This window comes from Doryrhamphus excisus, linkage group LG3 (genome assembly GCF_037039965.1).
Source record: "Doryrhamphus excisus strain RoL-2023G ecotype Guam linkage group LG3, RoL_Dexc_Guam_v1.1, whole genome shotgun sequence".
NCBI lineage: Eukaryota > Metazoa > Chordata > Actinopteri > Syngnathiformes > Syngnathidae > Doryrhamphus > Doryrhamphus excisus.
In genome coordinates this window covers 5,489,982-5,503,304 of record NC_136359.1, presented here as the reverse complement: position 1 = coordinate 5,503,304, position 13,323 = coordinate 5,489,982, and the positions used below count along the sequence as shown (strand labels likewise).

Genomic DNA, 13,323 nt, shown 5'->3' with positions numbered 1-13,323 from the left:
CCCACCGCCTCTCTAGGAATGTCCCTGTAGTGTTTGTTGACACTGGTGATGCCGACAAAGACATTTTGTTGGGGTTCACTCGGTTCACTCGCTTGGAGGATTTTGGGGGGTGGGGGCACGGAGAGTTCCGACATTAAAATGAAGAAAAATCACGGTGTGTGTGTTTACACTTTCTTTCCATCGCTTTAATTTTGGAAGCGGGTGAGTGCATGACATGCTCTTGTCCCCCCCCCCTCCCCCACTTTTTTGTGTGACAGCGGGGTTCATTCAGGGAGCAATTGGCTGCAATTAGAGAACAATTATGTTGATTTTGTGCAGACGAGAAAGTGTTTTGTCAGCGCGCATGCAGCAACAACAAAAAGCTATCAATCAACCATGAATGAGCATCTCCGGAACATTCCATAATGGCAGCGTTTAGTCAGCTGTGACCTGTGTGTTGCATCAGTGGAAGCTGGAAATTCCACTTCCAAGTCACTGCAAGATCATTTTAAGGAAAAAAAATTGTCTCACTTTAATCAATCCTGAAAAGCTACTTTTGCTCTATGGTTTTCATCACATATTTCCTTTCCCTATCCATACGCTCTGATACCTCTGTGTTTACCTTGTATGTTTTGCTATTTGAAAGCTACTAGCAAGCCTCACTAGCTAAAGTTGGTGTGTTAGCATAGCATAATTGATGTAGCACTTATTTTTACCTTTTTAAAAAAATAGATTTGACCTCTGTGTGGCTTTTTTGGTTGAATATTGAACAAAAGCTAGCGCGCAGACCTCACAGCTAGGAGACCAGGGTTCAATTCCACCCTCGGCCATCTCTGTTTGGAGTTTGCATGTTCTCCCCGTGCATGCGTGGGTTTTCTCCGGGTACTCCGGTTTCCTCCCACATTCCAAAAACATGCTAGGTTAATTGGCCACTCCAAATTGTCCATAGGTATGAATGTGAGTGTGAATGGTTGTTTGTCTATATGTGCCCTGTGATTGGCTGGCCACCAGTCCAGGGTGTACCCCGCCTCTCGCCCGAAGACAGCTGGGATAGGCTCCAGCACCCCTGTGACCCTCATGAGGATAAGTGGTAGAAAATGAATGAATGAATTGAACAAAAGCTGTGCAAAAAGTGAGTGCAATACTAAACTGTGTCCACTAGATGGGGCCATTGAGTCGAGCAGATTTCCTGACGCTACTAGAAAGCTACTAGCAAGCCTTAGCTAAAGCTAAACTTTGTGTTTTGACGACGTTAGCATAGCATAATTGATGTAGCACTTATTTTGTAGAGCAGATTCCTTGATGCTACGAGAAAGCTACTAACAAGTCTCACTAGCTAAACTTCGTGTTTTGATGATGTTAGCATAGCATAATTGATGTAGCACTTATTTTGTCGAGCAGATTTCTTGACGCTACGAGAAAGCTACTAACAAGCCTTACTAGCTAACCTTTGTGTTTTGATGACGTTAGCATAGCATAATTGATGTAGCACTTATTTTTACCTTTTTTAAAAAATAGATTTGACCTCTGCGTGGCTTTTTTGGCTGCATATTGCACAAAAGCTGTGCAAAAAGTGAGTGCAATACTAAACCGTGTCCACCAGATGGTGCCATTGAGTCGAGCAGATTTCCTGACGCTACTAGAAAGCTACAAGCAAGCCTTAGCTAAAGCTAAATTTCTTGTTTTGACGTTAGCATAGCATAATTGATGTAGCACTTATTTTGTCGAGCAGATTTCTTGACGCTACGAGAAAGCTACTAACAAGTCTCACTAGCTAAACTTGGTGTGTTAGCATAGCATAATTGATGTAGCACTTATTTTGGCCTTTTAAAAAAAAAGATTTGACCTCTGCATGGCTTTTTTGGCTGCATATTGAACAAAAGCTGTGCAAAAAGTGAGTGCAATACTAAACTGTGTCCACCAGGTGGTGCCATTGAGTCGAGCAGATTTATTGACGCGACTAGCAAGGCTCACTAGGTAAACTTGGTGTGTTAGCATAGCATAATTGATGTAGCACTTGTTTTTACCTTTTTTTAAAAAAGATTTGACTTTATATGCAACTCTGTGTGGCTTTTTTGGCTGCATATTGAACAAAAGCTGTGCAAAAACTGAGTGCAATACTAAACTATGTCCACCAGATGGTACCATTGAGTTGAGCAGATTTATTTGACGCTACTAGAAAGCAATTAGTAAGCCTCACTAGCTAAAGCTGGTGTATTAGCATATTTTAATTGATGTAGAACTTATTTTTACCTTTTTATTTAAAGATTTTACTTTACATGCAATTCTACGTGGCTTTTTGGCTGCATATTGAACAAAAGCTGTGCAAAAAGTGAGTGCAATACTAAACTATGTCCACCAGATGGTGCCATTGAATCGAGCAGCTTTATTGACCCATTGACTCCGTCCCCCGTGTGTCAAAAGAAACAAGACGCAGCTTTTAAAAATTGCCAAATATTTGTGACGTGTTATTATACATGATATTTTTACCACCTCAGATGTTTTTCAAAAAGTTAGTTCTAAAGTAAGTTATTAAAATGTATTGAATGAAAGCAGACAGTGACAGAGAGAGAGAGCCTTCCCTGGCATATTTGCTGTTAAATATCTGCCATTGCTCCGTGCTTTTTACTGTCTTTTACCACTGATGCTCCATGTCTTGCAGTGTCAGTCAGGTTGGAGGTCATAGTTGAGCTGACTTTCCTCTGGTATGTGTGTGTCAATAACGGCCCCGGCACGCTGACAAGGCTTGCATTCAGCAGCCAGATCTCAATGTGCGTGGAGCCAGGAAAATGGAATACATTGGCAGCAAGGTCAATCTACAGCGTTCTTTGGTTTTTCATTGAATGTTTTTATGTACCACTAGTTATTGATCAATAGAAATAAGAAGTTGATAATTGCATTTTTTTTGTTGAGAATCCCAATAAAGAATATATTTCGTTACTTTTTGCACCATCCGGCAGATGGAGCTGCTTACTAAAGCGGTTTTCCCCTGGACAAAATGATAGATTAAATAAATAAACCAACACGACACAAAAAAAGGCAAAACATGGACACGCCACACCGCGCATGCGTCTAACTGTTGCTGACAATCAAAACTAATCAAAGAGAAGAAGAACAAGAAGCTGATTGATGGTGGTTCATGCACTCGGGTTAGTGATCCGGTTCACTCGAGTCGCATTATGGGTTCGATTCACTGACTCGAGTCAGTGAATCAATTCATTCATTCATTCATTCATTCACAAGGCACAGACTGATACATTTTAACCCGGTTCTCGTGACAGTGAGGCAGACATGCTAACCACCGGGCTGCCATTTTTCTATTCTATTCTATTGTAAAACATGCTTTTTACAGCGGGGGTCTCCCTGCCATGGTAGTGGCCCAGGATGACCCCCCCTTCCCCTACCCATCATTTGTGTTGTGACCTTAACGCGACGGTTTTTAGGACCCGGCGGATATGTTCAGGGACCCCCCCCCCCTTGTAGGCTTTGCCTGGCAGCGGTGATCTTGTTAGTCGGTAGTTGTTATCGAGGAGGAGGAGGTGACGCCGAGGACATTTCACCACATCACAGCCATCGTGGAGGACAAGAAAAGCCAACAGTGTCCACTTCCTCCTCTGCTATCAGCTGCTGTCTACGAGGGGGGGGAGAAAGGAGGAACGCCGGAGGAACCCTTGAACTTCCAGCTTTCTCCCATGTGGACACCACAGCGTTGAGACAAACTTCCACCCTGTCCCCCCTAGTCTTTCTCCTTCTCAACTTAGGAGCTAAATAAGAAGAAAAGAAGAAGGAGAAGAAGAAGAAGTGGTGGGGATCTATTAAAAAAAGTTGTCCACTATGGTCCATTGGACTGGAAGCCTGCTGTGCGTCCTAGCACTCAGTGTCGGCTTGGTACCGCCGTCGCCGTGCCAAGCTCGGATATACACCAACCATTGGGCGGTGAGGATCGCCGGGGGAACCGCGGTGGCCGAGCGGATAGCGGAGAAGTACGGATACAGGAACATGGGGCAGGTAGGCGAAGCTTCCATTCACTCTTTCGCTCCTCTTGTCCACTTGTCAAAGTGTCATGGTGGCCAGCCGCTAACGGGGAGAAAGTAGCTAATGTTTTATGATGAGCTGGACGGTACAACAGGTGCTTGTGTCCATTTTTCCCCTCACGACTGGCGTTGGCTGTATGGGCTCGGAGGGTCGGACGGAGACGCGGAGAAAGAAATGAAAAAAAGTCCTCACTTCGTCTTCTTTAGCTTGTGAAAGTAAGCGGTGCTCTTTCAACACATAGGAATGTTAAACTTTGTTCGATTATGACGCAAAATTTGTATATGCGACCAAAAGCCTTTTTGTGCCTTAAAGACCACCGTACTTGCCATCGTACTTCCGGGTTGAGGCACCTGTGGCAAACAAATAGCAGTGATTGTATTTTTTTTACTGCAGTAATTAGATACACTATTATTATTCAGTTTACTTTATTTTTGAAGTAGTTTTTAGATGTACACATTGCTTCCTGTTTACTTTAAACGCTTTGTTTTAAAGTACTGCACTTCTCAGTTGTTACTGTGTAGAAAAAAAACAACTTTAAAAATGTCGCTGTACTGTCGCATTCTTCAGTCATACAAATATAAAAATAACTTAACAGTAAAGCATAAACAATAACAAAGTCAAATTCAACATCGAGGACTACAAATTGAATCCTTTTTAAATGTTCTTAATTGCCATAAGAATAAGCTAACCAACCAGTTTTAAGTTAAATGATGACTAGTACAAAGATTTGTGTTACAGATAAGCATTTTTAAACATAAATTGTCATAAAAGTGTAAAAATAAGCCAAGCACTAACACGTAAAAGTAAAAAAAAACTCACTGCGGCTTAATTTTAGTGAAGATAGTGTTTTACAAAAGTGAATGGCTTATGCTAATCCTGTAACATCCTTAAATGGAATGTAAACAGGAATGACAAAGATGTAACAAATCAGAATCAGAAAAGGGTTTATTGCCAGGTATGATCAAACACATACTAGGAATTTGTTTTGGTATAGTAGGTGCAGACACATCTATTAAAAAAGAAAGAAAAATACAAAATATACAGATTAAACAGTATAAATATATGTACAGTAAATAAGTGGAACTGTTGTTGCAGTGTAATCATTAGCAAGGTGCTCCAAAACATAGAAAAAAACACTCTTTAGTGAAAAAGGTGTCATCCTGATATGCAGGACCCTAATTCTTTAACCTTCTTAAATGTCATGCAAGTGTAAAAATAAGCTAACCACTGGTAACAGGTTCAAATTGCATATTTTTCCTATTCTGCTGTGCTAAAATGCGCCGAGATACAAATAGGATGTGCTCCCTTTCCTATGTGGGTCATCTAAAAAAGACGGCGTTCCCATTCATATCCACACTTGTTACACATGCATGCCTCCAGGCCATTCGGAGCCACTTTGGAAACTGTCAACTATTCTCTGCCGGGGCCACAATGAAGCATACATCCAAAAAGAACAAGCTCTGCATCAACAGAGGAGGAGGTGTGTTGACAGTTTTGTAGGGCTAGGGGGCAAAGAAATACACGCCTTCAACGTGGGGACCTCACACGTATTGCCCCCCCCCACCCCCAAACTAATATATAGTTCAAGCCTGCACTTGCCACTTGCCAGCGCTCACCGTGAGGATGGTGTAGAACTGAACAGAGGAGGGGACGGAGGTGGGGTGTGGTGGAGTGGTGGGGGGGGGGCATTCTGACAGGTTGTTGTGGGGTAGCCTAGTCAACAGCTATTGAACCCCTCCCTCCCTCCTCTTCTTCCTCTATCTCAGCCGAGCCCGCCCACCCACTATACTCCCCAGAGAGAAGCCTTAATGGCCTCGTTTATCCCCTTTTCTTTGACGGGAACTAATGTGTAGAGCACCCCCCCCACCCCCAACCCCACTCCCCCCGCCTGCATTTTCTATACCAGCTCACCATAGGAATTCCCCTGTGGAGTGCAACCCCCACAATTCGCCCTCATTTCCATCTCAATATGCTGCGTTCCTTGGACTTTGACACCTCATAGACCAGAGTTTTACCTCACTTCCTGGTTGGGGGGGGGGGGGACACGTGAGCTGAAAGATGCTTCCTCCCATACTTTGGTAAGTTGTATTTTGACATCAGTGACATCCAACTCTTGACTATCGGTACATTCTGGTAGATCCCGATATTAGACGTACTGTATCATTTTTGGAGTAATGTCTTAACCACAATGCAAGTGTAAAAAGAATCCAACCACAGTCAAATATAAAGGAAACAAAAACTGCAACTTAACTTTAATGGCAAAGACATAGTTACATAGTTAGTTCCATTACGGGAATTTTTCAGTATTCTTAATTAATACCGTCAAGTAAACAAGTAAACAAACGCTGTTGCTCTAAAATGGCACCCTTGGCCCACAATGAGTTTTTACGCGATCACGTACGAGTATAGCAAGATTTCATCGTATGCGGGTGATCCAAGAAGGTGGACGGTATTTTGGATGCTAAATAAGCGGGCAAAATTTTCCAAAAAAATTGTTGTTAACCAAAAAAACGCCCTAACCAGAGCGGATCTTAACCAAGGTACCGCTGTAATCCGGCTCTAAAATGGCACCCTTGACCCACAATGAGTTGCGCGATCACGTACGAGTATAACAAGATTTCATCATATGCGGGTGATCCAAGAAGGTGGACGGTATTTTGGATGCTAACTAAGCGGGCAAAATTTTCAAAAAAAATTGTGTTGTTAACCAAAAAAAACGCCCTAACCGGAGCGGATATTAACCAAGGTACCGCTGTAATCCGGCTCTAAAATGGCACCCTTGACCCACAATGAGTTGCGCGATCACGTACGAGTATGGCAAGATTTCATTGTATGCGGGTGATCCAAGAAAGTGGACGGTATTTTGGATGCTAAATAAGCGGGCAAAATTTTCAAAAAAATTTGTGTTGTTAACCAAAAAAAAACGCCCTAACCGGAGCGGATCTTAACCAAGGTACCACTGTAATCCGACACATTTTGTAGAAAAAAGAAAGCGTCTCAGTAAAAATGGTGTAGTGACGACGGTCTTCGTGTATCTCTCTCATGCGTAAACAAACGCTATTGCTCTAAAATGGCACCCTTGACCCACAATGAGTTGTGCGATCGCGTACGAGTATAGCAAGATTTCTTCGTATACGAGTGATCCAAGAAGGTGGACGGTATTTTGGATGCTAACTAAGCGGGCAAAATTTTCAAAAAAATTTGTGTTGTTAACCAAAAAAAACGCCCTAACCGGAGCGGATCTTAACCAAGGTACCGCTGTAATCCGGCTCTAAAATGGCACCCTTGATCCACAATGATTTGCGCGATCACGTACGAGTATAACAAGATTTCATCATATGCGGGTGATCCAAGAAGGTGGACGGTATTTTGGATGCTAAATAAGCGGGCAAAATTTTCAAAAAAAAATTGTGTTGTTAACCAAAAACACGCCCTAACCGGAGCAGATCTTAACCAAGGTACCGCTGTAATCCGGCTCTAAAATGGCAACCTTGACCCACAATGAGTTGCGAGTATATGTACGAGTATAGCAAGTTTTCATCGTATGCGGGTGATCCAAGAAGGTGGACCGTATTTTGGATGCTAAATAAGCGGGCAAAATTTTCCAAAAAATTTGTGTTGTTAACCAAAAAAACGCCCTAACCGGAGCGGATCTTAACCAAGGTACCGCTGTAATCCGGCTCTAAAATGGCACCCTTGACCCACAATGAGTTGCGCGATCACGTACGAGTATAGCTAGATTTCATCGTATGCGGGTGATCCAAGAAGGTGGGCGGTATTTTGGATGCTAAATAAGCAGGCAAAATTGTCAAAAAAAATTTGAGTTGTTAACCAAAAAACGCCCTAATCGGAGCGGATCTTAACCAAGGTACCACTGTAATCCGACACATTTTGTAGAAAAAAGAAAGTGTCTCAGTAAAAATGGTTAAAATCAGTGTTAAGGCATGCATTTTGCCATTTTTTACGTGTCATTTCACAAATGTATGCTAGCTTTGTGTAGCTTACTGTCTATGTTCTACTTTTGCAAGTGTTTCATGCAACTTTAGAGGCGCATCCCCGCACTCCCTTTCTCCAAATTTGGGGCGGGCTTCCCAATTATACAAGCGGAGAGGTTCCACTGTATTTACATTTCAAGACAAACTTCACAAGGATTCTTTTAATCCACTTTACCGGCCTGTTCAACAATTTGGAAACACGGCCAATAAGGAAGAATGGACTTTTAAGTTGTACCGGGAATCAGCCGCAGTTTAAGATGAGAAGGAAGAAGGGGGGAGGTGGGGGGCCGCTTGGGGTGTTGCTCGGCTGGGAAATGGTGACAGAAGGACAATATGGTCTCCTTCACGGGGGCTGCGAGGAGAGGGGGGGACACAAAGATAAGCACACATTGGGAGATGGAGAGAGGACCGCAGCTAGATAGGTGGATGGATGGATGGATGAAAAGAGTTGGCATCCAGTGAGTGAGCACCTCGTTGGAGAATTCTGGGTAATCCTCTTAACCGTGGAGCCCCCTTCCCAGACTAAGACAGTGGCTCAAACTGAGTCTAAATCAGCTGACAAGGTCACGGGCACAATGTCTCTTCAAAGTGTTGTTTTGAAGATGGACAAGCACTGTTGGCATCGCTGGGGTGGATGTCTTTTTGGACTTTGATGGATTAAACTTGTTATTCCACAAATTCAGCATACAGAACAGTCTTAATTTGGCATGTGTCATGAAGATTCATGTTTAATTTGATAAGAAGCGTAGGATACTACACCCGTCAAGTACCAAATATGCCATGCTTCGGTCCACGTCTCACCCGTCCACTGCTCCGTTTTCATCAATGTCTGTTACGTCGCTTTTATATAATCCTGCTAACAAACAGATGGTGCATGTAACACTCCAATAGCACACTCGTCAGACTTATCGTGTATAATTCAGGTGTATACTTTTTTCTGAAACGTATGCTTCAGTGCGGCTAATTTATGGCTAAATTCGAACCTCCTGCTACTAATTGTTTAAACCAGTGATTTTCAACCACTGTGCCACGGCACACTAGTGTACCTCGAGAAACCATGAGGAAATATCCAATATCACTTTTTATAATTAACATTTATTAATCATCATTTGCAAATATTATGTCAATAGCCATTATGTCAATAGTATACATGGACCCAAATATTCCAATTGCATTTGGTTTATTTGCTCAAACGGAAAGAATTGAACAGGGATGGAATATTCCTTTAACCAATCCGATTGAGGTATCTTGTACCCGCTCAATCGGAAAGTTGTCAGGGTGCGTTCTTCTTCGTGGTGTTTTTCTTCTTCTGTTGTTTATTGGCGGTTGCCAAGCAGCTTTCGTGTGCATTACCGCCATCTGTGGAACAGAATCTAAACCCTTCTATATGCCATTCACAAGTGCGGTTTTATTAAAAAAGAAAATATATATTTATATAAAACATGTACCGAGTTTAATTATAAAATATTAGCAAGATTGAATTTGATCTTTTCCTGTTTAAATTTATCCCGGGTGCGTTCTTTCAGCACATGCTCAGATATGACGTAACACGCAGATCCAGACGTTCTTCACTTTTAAAAATGGAGGCGAGAAATCGGCATTGGACTAAGCAAAGTTTGTTTTTGATTCAAACTAAATTTCAAGACTGGACAGACGAAAAACTGGCAATACGGAGTTATTCCAACAAGTGAAAGAAAAACTCGGGGAAGCCGGTATCACATGATGTTGATGTTTACGTTTTACTGGGCATGCTCTATTGACTATTCTGTTTGATTTTCACGGCGCATGTAGACAAGAGATTGGAATATTCCTTTCTATGGATACCATTGTTTCCCGAAAGGTCATTCGGAAAGAGAAAAAGTGGTCATGTAAAAACGTGGCTACTGTGGAGTGTCTGTGGTGTAAAGACTGGCAGAGCAATGTAATATTGGTCCGTGTGGCAACACCTACCTTGTTCCTCCGATAGACTTATTGATGCACGTGTGAGGTCGTGGTGACATTTTGTAACATTTTTGGTTAGTGGTGTGCCACAAGATTTTTCCAATGTAAAAAACGTGCCGTGGCTCAAAAAAGGTTGAAAAACACTGGTCTAAAATGGCACTGGTCTAAAACACTGTGCCGCTCGCGAGTCGGCGAGGAAACGATAGCTCTTTCTTTGACAGGAGCCAATCTCGAGCATAACACCCTGACTGACAGTGTCATCTTTCAAAGAACAATTTTTGCTAACACTGGGCGTATATACAAATATGAAAACATGCCCCAATACGAGTAAAAAAAAAACCCAACATTTTAAAGTTCTCCCATAAGGCATTGCGTCTGAGCAGTCGGGCGCTACATTGACGTCAGCTGCCCTCTTGGCTTTGGGCTCTGGGTCCCTCTCGTGGATAGAAGCAGCATTGCAACGTCATTTCCATGCTTTCTGTGTTCCTGAAATGGTTTTCTCTAACAAAATGCATTATTGGAACATTTTAATATTAAAAAAATGTGATATTTCTTTTCAATCACACCAACTTTCTGTTGGATTGTTTGGACCACACCCATAAAGAGTGTATAAGTAAGTCATACATTCATTTTTTTTTACATCCAATGCTCACATCTCTCGATCAATTCAGATCTAGTTTTTATGATTCTCTCTGTCCAAACCCCTCCCCCACATCACAAAATGTGCAATGTTTCTAAATAAAATTTCAAAGTAAAATTAAAACAAAGTATGTCATAGAGCACGGCATCACCAGAGAGAGCCCAAGCATCGGAAATATCTGCTTTTTGCGCACGATTCAGAAAAAATATTAGGATTATTGCATATGAAAAATGTACATTTATAATGAGAGTATATTACGTCCCAAATGGGCCCCTAGGGTCCTGGTAGGTTAGCTTTTTCAGACTCCAAACAGGAGAAGTGTAGGAAAACGGGGAAAACGTGTGGCTGAGTTTCGTCTCCATGAAATTTAAATCAACCAAGGGCTCTTAAGGGCTCTCAGGGGTTAAACTCGTATTGGTACATGTTTCTATTGGGCTACAACTAATGATTATTATGATTATTTTGCGGATTAATCATTCATTTATTCATTCATTTTCGGGGGTGCTTGAGCCTATCCCAGCTGTCTTCAGGCGAGAGGCGGGGTACACCCTGAACTGGTGGCCAGCCAATCACAGGGCACATATAGACAAACAACCATTCACACTCACATTCATACCTATGGACAATTTGGAGTCACCAATTAACCTAGCATGTTTTTGGAATGTGGGAGGAAACCGGAGTACCCGGAGAAAACCCACGCATGCACGGGGAGAACACGCAAACTCCACACAGAGATGGGCGAGGGTGGAATTGAACTCTTGTCTCGGGATTAATCAATCAATTATATTTTTTAACAATGCATAAATTGACTTTTTCCCCACCAAAAACTCAAAGCAAAGGGGGCGGGGTGGAGGAATTTATGGTAACTTTCTACGCAGTTTTAGTGCATGGAAAAAAAAGGTTGTTGCCGCTGCAGCACTGAACAAATGTCAAAACAAAACATTGATGAGAAAATAACCCTGGTCAATGTAACAAACAAAAGCAACTACAAACCATAACTTTCTTGGCTGAGGCGACACACAAAATAACAGCCATGAAAACACAACAAGGCAGTGGTGGTAACAAACAAGAGCAGTAGGAAATTATGTCATAAGCACATATAACATTTTCTGGGAGAAATAACACATCAGAAATCAGAACTTGTTGGAGGTAAAAAAAACAAACAAACTAGTAGGTGCAGATAAATGGTACAGAACACAGCAGTGAAGACATCAGAGGGGTTACTGATTAGCCTTGGTGGAGGTCACAGATACATACGTAGGTGAGAAACACAACTAATGGTTTTATTCCATTTGAACATGCATCAGATTACAATTGAATGCATCACATAATCAGTTCCCAGTTCCACATGTCCAAAAGGAGTAGGAAGAAGCAAAGCTTATTAAATCCTACCCCTCCATCTGGTACTTTTACAATCAGTAACTGTTACATTTGTTCACTTCCTGCTTTCCTAATAATAATAATAATAATAATAATACATTTTATTTCAAAGCGCCTTTCAGGACATCCAAGGTCGCTGTACAGAAGATAAAAACACAAATATAAAATACAAGATAAAAGAGAACAAACAATGAATAAGAACATACAATAAATAAGGGGGGACCATGTGATGCAGTTAGAGGGAGTAAGCGAGTTTGATAATATAATAGTTAATATTATTTTTATTTTTATTTTTATTTTTATTTTTATTTTTATTTTTATTTTTATTTTTATTTTTATTTTTATTTTTATTTTTATTTTTATTTTTATTTTTATTTTTATTTTTATTTTTATTTTTATTTTTGTCATGTTACATTTGTTCACTTCCTTCTTTTTTTAATTTTTAATTTTATTTTTTGTCACATACCCAAGTACGAGGTGATATGACCATACAATGACATAATGGCTACCATAGTAACTGTCAATAGTGATATCAGGGCTCTACATTAAAAACAAAAATTACTTGCCCATGGGGAATCCTTAAGGTGAGAACTACTTGCCCGAACTTGCCCCCATGTAAAATGAAGACTGCCATAATGATATCATCTAATTTTTGTGGCATCACATGAGAATCTCAAAGATGAAATGATTATCATTTCTTGTGGTTGTTTTCCTACATAGATCATCATAGATAATTAATCAGATAATAGTACTAACGTATTTAATTTGGAGGAATGTCTGAAAAATTGTGATGTATGTTAACATGGCATGCCATACTACCTTACACATGGTAGTCGTAGTAAGCAGTGATATTTATAAGTTGTGCACCACAATGAAACATTATTGAATAGACACATTTGTGTACTAGTAAAGTGTTTTTAATCCAGAAAAAAATGCTCAATCGTCAAACAATAATTTGTGAAGCAAAGGTAAGAAAAATACACAAAGAAATGGAAATGCTAGATTTTGTAGCTTGTGCAAAATCAGCACTTGGTATCGGATCTAATCGGTGGTGTTTCATTGAGACCAATTAAAATTGTCACAGCAATGTCATTCACTCACCTGTGCCATCATTTGATTTGCTGCCGCTAATAAAATACTTGTTTAGGAGGCACTGTTTCATCACTTTTTGCTGGTTTCCTTCAGAAGTTGTTGAAGAATTAGACCATGTTGGCAGGGACACCATGATAGATGTTTTCGTAGTCAAACAATCGCTGATTGGTTCATCACGAACAAGAACGGGTGTGGGTAAAACGCGGACCGCGGTCTAAATAAACGATTCTAATTGGTCCATTTTAGGATTTGCAAGGATTG

At 41.0% G+C, this 13,323-nt stretch overlaps 1 protein-coding gene across 3 annotated transcripts in view; it reads left to right on the top strand.

Moving 5' to 3' along the window:
• Positions 1–3,466: 3,466 nt before the first annotated feature.
• The window catches only part of pcsk5b (proprotein convertase subtilisin/kexin type 5b), a 120,189-nt gene continuing 110,332 nt past the window's right edge, over positions 3,467–13,323 (top strand). For 2 of the 3 annotated variants that reach the window (XM_058069531.2, XM_058069530.2), the window contains exon 1: positions 3,471–3,987. In XM_058069531.2, coding sequence (XP_057925514.2) covers positions 3,814–3,987 — 174 coding nt within the window. In that variant the 5' untranslated portion in view covers positions 3,471–3,813. Of the gene's footprint in view, positions 3,988–13,323 lie in introns of all 3 variants that reach the window. The other variant, XM_058069532.2, reaches the window with a different exon arrangement.